This window comes from Nycticebus coucang, chromosome 14 (genome assembly GCF_027406575.1).
Source record: "Nycticebus coucang isolate mNycCou1 chromosome 14, mNycCou1.pri, whole genome shotgun sequence".
Lineage (NCBI taxonomy): Eukaryota > Metazoa > Chordata > Mammalia > Primates > Lorisidae > Nycticebus > Nycticebus coucang.
In genome coordinates this window covers 19,958,417-19,970,522 of record NC_069793.1, presented here as the reverse complement: position 1 = coordinate 19,970,522, position 12,106 = coordinate 19,958,417, and the positions used below count along the sequence as shown (strand labels likewise).

General features: G+C 51.7%; 1 protein-coding gene across 4 annotated transcripts; it reads left to right on the top strand.

The window, feature by feature from the left end:
• Positions 1-632: 632 nt before the first annotated feature.
• Positions 633-9,388, top strand: SLC35C1 (solute carrier family 35 member C1). 4 transcript variants are annotated; one of them, XM_053562205.1, is made up of 3 exons: positions 633-1,046; positions 2,410-2,936; positions 7,315-9,388. In XM_053562205.1, exons 1-3 carry the CDS (start codon positions 823-825, stop codon positions 7,872-7,874), a joined length of 1,311 nt encoding a protein of 436 aa, XP_053418180.1. In that variant the 5' UTR covers positions 633-822; the 3' UTR covers positions 7,875-9,388. The 4 variants fall into 4 exon arrangements, with proteins under 4 accessions (XP_053418180.1, XP_053418181.1, XP_053418182.1 ...); XM_053562206.1 differs by having other exon boundaries at positions 940-1,220; XM_053562207.1 differs by lacking the exon at positions 633-1,046 and adding an exon at positions 1,230-1,606.
• Positions 9,389-12,106: the final 2,718 nt, after the last annotated feature.

The window sequence follows — 12,106 nt, the reverse complement described above, 5'->3', positions numbered from 1 at the left end:
AGTCTCACTCTGTCACCCTGGTAGAGAGCTGTGGCATCATAGCTCACAGCAACCTTAAAATCTTGGGCTCAAGAAAGCCTCTTGCCTCAGCCTCCCAAGTAGCTGGGACTACAGACATGCAACTCTACACTTGGCTAGTTTTCCTTTTTAGTAGAGACCGGGGTCTCACTCTTGGGAAGGCAGGTCTCCAACTCCTGAGCTAAAGCAATCCACCCAGATCCACCTGCCTTGGCCTCCTGGAGGGCTAGGATTACAGGCGTGAGCCAGAGAGCTGTCCTCAGGAAACTCTTTTAATGGATGCTCATGTACTGTATGCTCAGCTTCAACAATTACCAATATGTTGTTTATCTACCGATCTTAAAAACAAATCTTTTGGGTGAGTATTCTGAGTATTTAAAGCACATATTAGACATATCATCTCACCCATCTTTCATGAAATGGCATTTGAAATATTACAAACATGACAGTCCCTACTTTCAACCACCCCAGCTAGTGTTTTGAGCAAGAAGGTTGAGACTCAGCCCCTTAGTTTTACAACGAAGAGAACTCAGGCCGGGGCAGGGGCGGGGGAAGAGGGGTTGGGGGCCCAACGCTGGTGCTGCAGCGGGAACCAGGCAGAAGTCGGTCCTCTTGATGCCTAGTTGAGTGAGAGCAGGCCAGATCCTTGGAAGGGGGTGGGAGACCGTCCCCTCAAGACCTACGCACACACTTCTGGAAGCGCAGGTAGGGGAGCGCAACGGGCCAGGAATGCAGCCAAGTCCCAGGACATACTAGCAGCAGTAGCCGGAGCGGGGGTGGGAGGGTCCCGGGCACAGGGGGACAATGTGGCCTTGGAAAAAGGAGGGTACCTGCTCCCACAACTGGCGGGATAATTGGCCTGCCGCCGCTTCCCCCAGGCCCCAAGTGGACAGCAGGCCGGCAAGGCTGGCCCAATGCCAGCGCCTAGGGCGGAAAGCAGGAAGTCAACCCGCGGGCGCGGCCCCTGGGTGCCGTGCTGCAAGTGCTGCCTGGGGTGGCTCAGGTGGGCACCTGGTACACTGGAGGAGGTGAGTGTTTGGTTGTCTTCGCGGCGCGGCAGCGCAGACTGGGCGCGAGAGCTAGTGGATGGGCCCGGCGGGGGAACGGTATTTTCTGGAAGAAGTGCTGCACTGAGGCTCCGGGAGCTCGGACTGGAGCGGACGAGAGGGTCTCGAAGGAAAAGACAGGGCGAACAGATTGAGGTCCGCAACAGGCAGTGTGGCCTCCGGCTTCTCGGAGCACGGGCGGGGGTCTCGGGCTTGGGAGAGGGACTGGGGGCGGCGAAAATGGGGGAGAGGAGAGGACCGCAACAGTGTAATGGACCGCAAGAGGGGCTTGGCAGAGGGGCGCCGGGCTGGTAGGCGGGTCTCGGCCGGGGGACGAGCCGAGGCTCTGGGGGCGCGGCCCGAAGCCTGCCGGGAGGAGGAGGAAAAGGTCCCTCGCCGAGCGGGGGCGGGGGACAAGGAGCTGTGGGTGAGCAGGGAAGAGTGATGCAGCCCTTCCAGGAAGCCAAACGAGGGTGAAGCGCCCGGAAAAACCTTCCATGGCAGCAGAGGCCACCCACCATCAGCGCGAGGCCAAGTACAGGGTCTGAGCCGGGGCCGGGCCTTAACTTGCGAACGTCCGCTCTCCAGGCCTGTGGCTTTAAGGGCAAGGCCGAACGCGCGGGCTCTTTAAGGAGGGGCCGGGGGCGTGTCAGGAAATGAGTCCTGGGCCCGCCTCTCCCGGGAGTAGCCTTGGTATCTGGGAGCTCCAGAGCTGAGCTGTATCTGTAGCCGGAGGAGGCAAAGCAGAGTGGTATTGCGCCTCTCTGGCTCTCCCTCCCGCTTTTTTCAGACCTGGCCCTGAGCACCTCTGATCCCCCCCAACCGCGTCCCTCCTTTCATCCCCCCTCACTCCCGCCCTTCATTCAGCTCCCTGCTCGTTTCCCATCCCCCTACCAACCCATCCCCCCCTTCCATAGCAGCACATGCCTCCCTCTCTTTGTGCCCTTTCCTACCTCGTGCCCCGCCCTGTTCCTGCACCTTCACCCCTCATTCCTCCTTTTCTACCCATCCTTCCACTCTTCCCTCCCTCCCTGGGTCTCCTCCCCACTAGGCACTAGGTCATTACTGTCTCCGCTTCATCACCTCAGCCTGCCCCTCCCAGCTGCCCTGTGTTGGTCTCTGGAGCTCCCTCAGGGTGGGAGCAGGTTGTGGCCAGGCACAGCTGGCTCACCCCAAAGTAGAATCTCTCCATCCAAGAGGACCGTGGGAAGGCCTCTTGGCCACCCCTATGTGACAGTTGAGGGCTGTGGCTTGCAGAAGGCACAGTGAGCTCTCTGCCCTGTACTCCAGGGAATCAGAGTTGTGGCTGTGAGGTGTGACCCAGCTCCTCTGCTACCATGAACAGGGCCCCTCTGAAGCGGTCCAGGATCCTGCACATGGCACTGACCGGGGCCTCTGATGCCTCTGGAGAGGCTGAAGCCAACAGGGAGAAGCCCTTTCTCCTGCGGGCTTTGCAGATCACATTGGTAGTCTCTCTCTACTGGCTTACCTCCATCTCCATGGTGTTCCTTAACAAGTACCTGCTGGACAGCCCCTCCTTGCAGCTGGACGCCCCTATCTTTGTCACCTTCTACCAGTGCCTGGTGACCACACTGCTATGCAAGGGCCTCAGCACACTGGCCACCTGCTGCCCAGGTACTGTGGACTTCCCCACCCTGCACCTGGACCTCAGGGTGGCCCGCAGTGTCCTGCCCTTGTCAGTGGTCTTCATTAGCATGATCACCTTCAATAACCTCTGCCTCAAGTATGTCGGTGTGGCCTTCTACAATGTGGGCCGCTCGCTGACCACTGTCTTCAACGTGCTGCTCTCCTACCTGCTGCTCAAACAGACCACCTCCTTCTATGCCCTGCTCACCTGCGGCATCATCATCGGTGAGTGGCAGCCGGGGACCAAGAGGAAGAGGGTGGACATGGGGACCAAAACTCTTAAGAACAACCCTTCCAGGCATCTTTAGACTATCATCTGTCCCAGATCCTTTGGTGCAACTGTCATATGAAGAGCCTGGGAGGGAGCAAATAACTTTCTTAAGGCCACCCAGCAAGTTAGGGGCCCCACTAGGGCAAGAACAGTAATTCATAATAATAGCAGCAATAATAGCAGCAAAAGCAACTGATATTGAGTGCTTAAAATGTGCCAGGCACACAAAGGTAAGCACTTTGGCCATATTAACTCAACCATTCCTCCTAACAAGGTGGGATTATAATACACATTTTCCAGAGAGAAAACCAAGGTACAGAGAGGTTAAATAAATAATTTGTCCAAGATCACACAGCTAATAAGTGCCAAAGCTGAGATCTGCACTCTGGCTCTATAGTTCACACACTTGAATTTGCTTCTGAAGAGCTCAAGTGTCCTAATCCCCACCCCACCCCAACCCATGCTCTTTGTAGAACAAAATGCATCACCCTCTGACCATGCCAACTCAGGATAACATCTGCAACAGTGGCAAAAGATATCCTTTAGAGGCCTTAGCTGTCTTCCCAGATTTGACCCTCAGAAAACACCAATAGTTGATAGGGACATGGTGCTAATCATTTCTCCTTTGTTCTCCCAGAGGACACCTGCACGGTAGCATCATCTCCACACAAATGAGGAAACGGGCTCAGAGAGATTGAGTTACTTGCCCAGGGCCACACAGCTAGGGAGTAGCCAGATTGGGATAAAACCCAAATTGGCTGGGCTCCCAGGACCGTGCATCTGACCTCTCTGCTCTGTTCTTGTCCACTGTAGGTTAGAACTATCCACTACAGGGCAGCACCCACAGCTCAGTGGGTAGGGCGCAGGCCACATACACCAAGGTTGGCGGGTTTGAACCCAGCCTGGGCCAGATAAAACAACAATGACAACTGCCACAACAACAACAAAAAAAATAGCCAGGTGCTGTGGAAGCCGCCTGTAGTCCCAGCTACTTGGGAGGCTGATGCAAGAGAATCACTTAAACCCAAGAGTTTGAGGTTGCTGTGAGCTGTGATGCCACTGCACTCTACCCAGGGCAACAGCTTGAGACTCTGTCTCAAAAAAAAAAAAAAAAAGAGAGCTATCCACTACAGTAGCCATTGACCATGTATTTAAATTTATTAAAATTAAATTTAAAAATTTTTTTCAACGGTCTCACTATATTGCCCTTGGTAGAGTGCCATAGTGTCATAGCTCACAGCAACCTCAAACTCCTGGGCTTAAATGATCCTCTTGTCTCAGCCTCCCAAGTAGCTGGGACTACAGGCACCCACCACAATGTCCAGCGTTTCTTTTTTCTTTTCTTTTCTTTTTTTTTTTTTAGAGACAGGATTTTGCTCTTGCTCAGGCTGGTCTTAAACTCCTGAGCTCAAGCAATCCGTCTATTTCAGTCTCCCAGAGTGCTAGGATTTACAGGCATGAGCCCTGGTGCAAGGCACGAAATGAAATTTTAAACACTCAATTCTTCAACTGCAGGTGTTATAACCTGATTCTGTAGCCACATTTCAAGTGCTTAGTAGCCACACATGGCTGGGGGCTATTATTGTATTGGACACTACAAATTATAGAACGTAGCCATCATTGCAAAACACTTTGTTGGACAGCATGCTGAGTGAGAGGGTCTGCAGCATCCTTTCCCTTGGAGTCTTCCTAGGACTATGTCATCTAGGAATGTGAGTTTTACTTGAACCTGCTCCAGTTTTTCCCGTTGCCATAAAGTTCATCTTATTTGGCCTACTTATTCTTCACTGGTGTCTCAGAGTTCCCAGTTAGGTTGGTGGGGGAAGGCACCCATCCCAGGCTACCTGTCTTTGAAAATGTTCCCCCTTGTTGAGTAACTACTAGATCTAGGGCTGTTCAGTTTGGTTCTAGAAGGGAGAGAGAAGGGTGCAGTTAGAATGGGAGGATCTGCCAAGACCCCTGCCCCCAGCAGAACTCTCCCCAACTGCTCCTGTTCCTTTGTCCCCAGGGGACCAGGTAAGCCTCACTTCCTCCCTGTCCTCTAGGACGAACACCCCAGGGTTCTCCACTTCCTTCCTGCTGACCCTTCTGGGAAGGGAGTAGGCTGCAGGGCTTCTAGTAGGAAATTTGCATGTGGAAGGCAGAGTCGCTAGGGAAACTGGGCCCAGTTCCCAAAGGTAATTAAGTAGCAGATAGTGAGATAGGTTCAGACTGGAGCAGAGGCTGGGGAGGCAGGTGCTGTCTGGTGCCCCAGGACCTGACCTCTATCTGCCCTTTCCCCTTTCTTCCACCTTGTAGGGGAAGATGAGTATCAGGTGACTATTCCAGGCCTCCTCTCCCTGCCTCCCATATCATACAGTACCTTTCAAAGCTCCTTCTGGCTGAGAGTCTCTCTGAGATCTGGAACTTTGAGGGTACGCTTCCTGTAGACTCACAAGATCACCAGCAGGAGGGATGAGGGTGCCCTGGCTAAGCAGGTCAGCGGGTGGTGCAGCTTTCTGCCCTCTTGCCCCTTCCCCAACAGGTCTGTGGGTGGGTACCTGTTGTGCAAAGTTCTGCCAAGAAAGAGTCCTGCGTGTTGAGTGCCTTTGATGTAGTAGGGTGCCCTGTGTCCTTTAAGACCGACCTCCATAACAGATTTCATTCATTCATTCATTTATTCTGCAACTTTTAACTGGTACCTAAGCAGAAGTCAGGCACTGTGCCAGGCTTTGAGGATGCACGTGTAGAAGAGGTTGCCGCCCATCCTATACTCCTGGAGGGCATGGCTCTGGCATGTGCCTGTAAATGACGGTTACACCAGCTTGATAAGGGCTGCCTTGGGAACTCTGGCAGAGGGAGGGGAGCCAGGCTTTCTGAGGAAGCACCATGTAGGTTTAGAGGAAGAAGTGGGGAGAGAATAGACAGAAGGAAGCGTGTGTGCATTTCTTCCTGTCTGGGACACACTGAGACTCACTGCCCAGCCAGAAGACCAGGGAATGCAGGCCTTGAGTGAGTCTGGAATTTTCCTGAAGGGAATGGAGAGCCATAGATAGGCTTCAAGCTAGGTCAGAACCTGAAGAACGTTGTACTTTAGGAAAGTCATTCAGGTGTCAAGAAAGAGAGTAACTTTGGTTGGAGTGGGGGATAAGAAAGTGGCCCAGATCTTCACAGATGAAGGAAAAGAGGTTGACGAGCTGCCGGGCCACACAGCTTCTAAATTGCAGAGCCAGGAGGCTGAGCCAAGAGGATTGCTCAAACCCAACAGTTTGAGGTTGCTATAAACTATGATGCCACGGCACTCTACCCAGGGCAACAGAATGAGACCCTGTCTTAATAAATAAATAAATAAGTGAATGAATGAATAAAATTGCAGAGCCCTGTTGGAAGCCAGAGTTCTCTCATACCAAAGCCTTTCCCCTACCTCATGCTGCTGGGTGCTCTGGCAGAGATACATGTAAAATTCAGCCCCAAGCTGAATGTCATCTAGCTAAAGAGACCTGACTGTTGCCATGGGCGTGTGCCTAGGGGCCCAGGGGCTTTGAAGAAAAGGAAGAGGCCTGGGTGCTGGGGGGTATCAGGAAAGTTTCTCCCCTAGAGAGGCCAGCTTGACATTGAAGAATGCGTAGAATCCCCCTGGACAGGAGGAAGGTGTTTCTGGTACAGCACATGATCAGGGACACTGAGCCCCACAGTTAGGAGTAGAGAGAGGAGATGGTCGCAGGGCGATCTTGGGACAGAGAAAGGGCTTGCACAGGTGCAGGAAGCCCAGCATGCCAGGCCAAAGAACATACAAATGATGGTGGGCATTGGGGAGCCTGGAAGCCCTTTGAGCAGGTGACACAAGCTTAGGGTCTCAGAATTAGTGACTGCCCCAAATGACACAAGTGATTCTGACTTAATGTTCCCCATGATGACATCATAAACTCCTATTTTATGGAAGAGGAAACCAAGGCTTAGAAACCTTAAGTCACTTGCCCAAAGTCACTTTAACAACTAAATGGCACTCATCCTTTAGAACTCAGTTCAAATATTACTTTCCATATGCCCCAGGCCAGTACAGTCACCCAGTTACGGGTTCTCATAGTACAATACTATTTTATGGACCTCATTACAATTCTTACAATTGTAATTAAAGAAGTAACTGGGGGATGATTTGTTTTAGTATCTTTCTCCTCTGCTTGAATGTAAGCTCAGGGAGGAGGTTTTCTTGCTTTGGGCTTTGTTTGTGGTGGAAACTTTGGATGAGTTTGCTGGGAGGAGGGATAGAACAGCAGAACACAAGACCAGTCTTCCTCCTGGTCCTCATCCCATTTTCCCCCTCGCCTGTTCCTCCTCTCCCTCCTGCTGCAGGTGGCTTCTGGCTTGGTGTGGACCAGGAGGGAGCAGAGGGTACCCTGTCCTTGACGGGCACCCTCTTTGGCGTGCTGGCCAGCCTCTGTGTTTCACTCAATGCCATCTACACCAAGAAGGTGCTCCCGGCAGTGGATGGCAGCATCTGGCGCCTGACCTTCTACAACAATGTCAATGCCTGTGTCCTCTTCCTGCCCCTGCTGCTGCTGCTCGGGGACCTGCGGGCCCTGTGGGACTTTGCCCAGTTGGGCAGCGCCCACTTCTGGGGAATGATGACACTCAGCGGCCTATTTGGCTTTGCCATTGGCTACGTGACAGGACTGCAGATCAAGTTCACCAGTCCCCTGACCCACAATGTGTCGGGCACTGCCAAGGCCTGTGCCCAGACGGTGCTGGCTGTTCTCTACTACGAGGAGACCAAGAGTTTCCTCTGGTGGACGAGCAACATGATGGTCCTGGGGGGCTCCTCCGCCTACACCTGGGTCCGGGGCTGGGAGATGAAGAAGACTCAGGAGGAGCCCAGCCCCAAAGAGGGTGAGAAGAGCATGTTGGGCGTGTGAGCTCCTCCAGGGCCCCTGGATGGCCCAGCCCTGGGAGGAATACTTGGGGCCAGCGCAGCAATGATGTCTGTCCCTGTGGACCCTATGCTGTGTTGTGGACTGGATATTGCTCACAGACCTGATCAGAATGCAGTGGTTGAAGAGGAACCAGTGTTTTCAAGTAATATCAGAAAGTTACCAAAACTCTCTCTACCCTCTTTCCAATTTCAGGGTGTTTGTCCTTCCCTAGGAAGCACCCCAGTGAGAGCGACACCCCTTCTTGCCCCCGCCCAGGGCCTGTCTACCTCCACATCACTCTTGGGGTGGGGGTGAGATGCAACTCTTAAGGGACAGTATTGGCATAGCCATGAAGTCTTCACTTATACTCAGGGGAGATGGGGTGTGATACCACCACAGCCAACTGAGGCGAGTCAGGAAACCTTCCATCTCTAGCAGACAGGCAGCATAGCTTTGGCCCCACAAACCAGGCTTCCTTCAGAGGAGCGTGTGGGCTGGGAAATGAAGGAGTGCCCTCTGAGACCAACAGACCCGGGGGTTGCTAGGCAGGGAGGGCCTGGGAATGGGGTGGATCAAGAGAAAGGGCCTTCCACCTGCACCCTGTAGTTCCAGCTTTTGAACATGAGAAACCGCACACTCTTACAGACTAAGCTGGGTCATTAACATCTTCCATACCTGCCTGGTTTCTCTGCCCCAGGGAGAAACTACCTCTCTGGTCTCCCACCTGCTTCTCCCATCTCCCAATTTACATCCCCCTAAGCCTTCATCCCCAGGAGGGGCTAATGGAACAAGGGTCAGGGGCTCAGAGTCTCCTGCATCAGCTGTGCCTGGTCCCCAGATTCCTGGGGAGGTGGGGATGAGAACCAGACTCTGAGCCTCTTTCCTTGTGAAGGTGATAAATACATTTCCATTCTTCTCTGAAGTTGGGGCTGCAAGAACCTGCTTGTCCCCAGTCTTAGTTTAGCAGGCCCCTATAACAAAATGCCAAGGACTGGGTGGATTACAAACAACAGGAATTTATTCCTTACAGTGCTAGAGGCTGGGAAGACCAGCAGAGTCTGCTGGGGGCCCGTTGCCTGATTCATAGATGGTGCCTTCTTGCTGTGTCCTCACATGATAGAAACACAAATGAGTTCCCTCCAGCTTCTTACAAGGGCACTAATGCCATTCACGAGGGCTCTTCCCGTATAATCTAACCACCTCCTGTACCATTACCTTGTGGGCGAGGATTCCAACAATGTACTGGGGAGCCACAAACATTCAGACCATCGCCCCCTCACCACACTCTCCTGGCCTCAGGGTGCCTTTCACTCTCCTTGTCCCTTCTGGGGGACATTTTGTACCTCCTATCTCCTTGTGGTGATTTGTGATGTTTTTAGTCTTAATGAAAAGCTGGGGAGAGTGGGTCTTCTCCCCACCTTGCTTCCAGCCCAGCACAATCCCAGGTGGTTTCTAATGCAGTTAGTGAGGCCTGATTCCCTGAGTTGTGTAATTTAATAAAGAACCAGAGCAAGACATCCTGCGTGTGTGGACTGAATAAAGGGGCTCAGGGCCTGGGGAAGAGCTGTCCAGGACAGCTGCCCTCACCAAGCTTGGCTGCCAGCAGGTGGCCCTCCCAAGAGGTTGTTCTCTGTTAGGAAAGGAGTCAACCTGAACACCAGGGCTTCTTCCTGGGAGGTGGGTGACTGCCATTTGCTGGGTGTGTGCTGGGATTCAGGCACTGTACTGAGTGTTGTATATCCACCATTCGTCTTCATAGTCCCCCACAGCCCATGAGGTGGGTTCCCCCAATGAGCCCCTATTTTATAGATGATGACATTGAGGCTCAGAGAGGACCACAGCCAGGAAGAAGCAGCAGTTGGATTCAGACAGAGGTCTCTGCCTTCACAGGGTAGGTACTTAACCAATGCACCGAACCACCTAGTGCTCTGATCTCCCTCTCTACCCAGCATTTTTTTTCTGAGTACCTGTTACACATATGTGCCAGGCACTATAGTAGGTCATTGGCGTAGTCTCTCTTGTGTTGCTGTAAAGAAATGCATGAGGCCGAGTAACTTATTAAAAAAAAAGATTTGACTCACAATTCTGATGTCTAGAAAAGTACAAGATGGACATCTGTACCTGATGAGGGCTCGTGGTGGCAGGCAAACAAGATCGCACAGTGGCTAAGCGCCTAACTCAGTGAGTAGGGTGCCAGCCACAAACACCAAGGCTAGTGGGTTCGAGCCTGGCCGGGGCCTGCTACACAACAATGACAACTGCAACCAAAATATAGCTGAGCGTTGTGGCGGGTGCCTATAATCCCAGCTACTTGGATTCAGGGAATGACTGTGCAGGGCTAGGATTCTGGACCTGTGATGGGAAGGATAGGCCTTTTTCTCATTGTGTTCTCTTATGCTCTGTTTCCCTTTCATTTATTTATTTATTTACTTCATTTTTTCTTTTTTTTTTGAGATAGAGTTTCACTTGGTCACCCTGGGAAGAGTGCCATGGTGTCATAGCTTATAGCAACCTCAAACTCCTGGCCTCAAGCAATTCACCTGCCTCAGCCTCCTGAGTAGCTGGGACTACAGGCACCCACTACAAGGCCTGGCTTTTTGTTTGTTTGTTTGCTTGAGACAGAGTCTTACTATGTTGCTCTCAGTAGAGTACCGTGATGTCACAGCTCACAGCAACCTCCAACTCTTGGGCTTAAGCAACTCTGTTGCCTCAGCCTCCCAAGTAGCGGGGACTACAACGCCACAACACCCAGGTATTTTTTTGTTGTAGTTGTCGTCATTTGGCAGGCCTGGACCAGACTCAAACCCACCAGCTCTGGTGTATGTGGCTGGCACCCTAACCACTGGGCTACAGGTGCTGAGCCAGGCCCAGCTACTTTTTAGAGATGGGGGTCTCACTTTTGCTCAGGCTGGTCTTGAACTTGTGAGCTCAAGCAATCCACCCTCATTAATCTGCTTCCCTTTTAAATTCTTCCTTTAGATTATTCCTCTGCTGCCATATCTGACCGAAAGCTATTAAAAGCAGCCACACAGGCTTTGCTGCTTAAAAATTTCCTCCCCCAGATACTCTAGGTCGTGGATCTTAAGTTCAGCCTTCCACGAAGCCCTGGGACATAGACACAGGGCAACCAACCCTTGTTCCGGTTCCCAGTAACTTCCTCATTTCCATCTGAGACCTCATCGGCATGGCCTTTACTGTTTTTATTTCTATCAGCATTTCTATTAACAATCATTTAATCAGTCTCTGAGTTCTAAACTTTCCCTCATGCTTCTGTCTTCTTCCGAGCCCTTCAAAGTCTTCTATCCTCTGCCCACTACCCAGTTCTGAAGCTGCTTCAACATTTTTTAGAATCTTTCTTGCGACATCCCATTCCTGGGTACTAATTTTCTGTCTCGATCTATTTAGTGTTACTATAAAGGAAGACCTGAGGTTGGGTAAAGAAAAAGGTTTGTTTGGCTCACAATTCTAATGTCTGGAAAGGTTTAAGATTGAGCGTCTGCTTCTGGAGAGAGCTCAGGCTTCTTCCACTCATGGCAGAAAGCAAAGGGCAGCTGGTGTGTGCAGAGATCCCTCACTGAAAGAGGAAGTGCTCTAGAGTCTCTTGTTAACAAGCAGCCCTCACAGGAACTAATAAAGCAAGAACTCTTTGATAAGAGGTCTGCCCCTATGACCCAAATACTTCCAAGATTGGTTTGAGGAACAAACATACAAATGACAGTGGTCATGTTAACATGAACACTCAACTCTGCTTGGAGGGGCTGGCATGTAAACAGGTTTCAAGGCCCCATAGCAGGAGCTGTAATGGAAATCAAGCATATTGCCCCAAGGAACTCAGAGGATGGAGAGACTGAGTCTGGGGAGTCAGCCACGTCTTCAGGAGGGACAGGGTATTTGAACCAACTCTAACTGGGTGAGCAGAGGCCTTTAAGAGTAGGACAGGGACAGGGCAGACAAGCTGAGGGAACAAGGTTACACTAGGGAAGAGCATATTTGGGAAGTGGAAAGAAGTGGGGGGAGGAAATGGGGAAGGCAGGGTGGGGGTGGGGGTAGGGGTGTAGGACTTTGAACACCATGGTCAATTTGGACATGATCCTGTTGATTTTAAGCCATTGCCATCTCCCTAAAACAGGCAGACATGATCATTTCTGCACCCTTTATATAATCGAAAATTAGGACCATATTATTTTTCTTTCTTTTTTAGAGACAAGGTCTCACTCTGTCACCCAGGCTAGAAT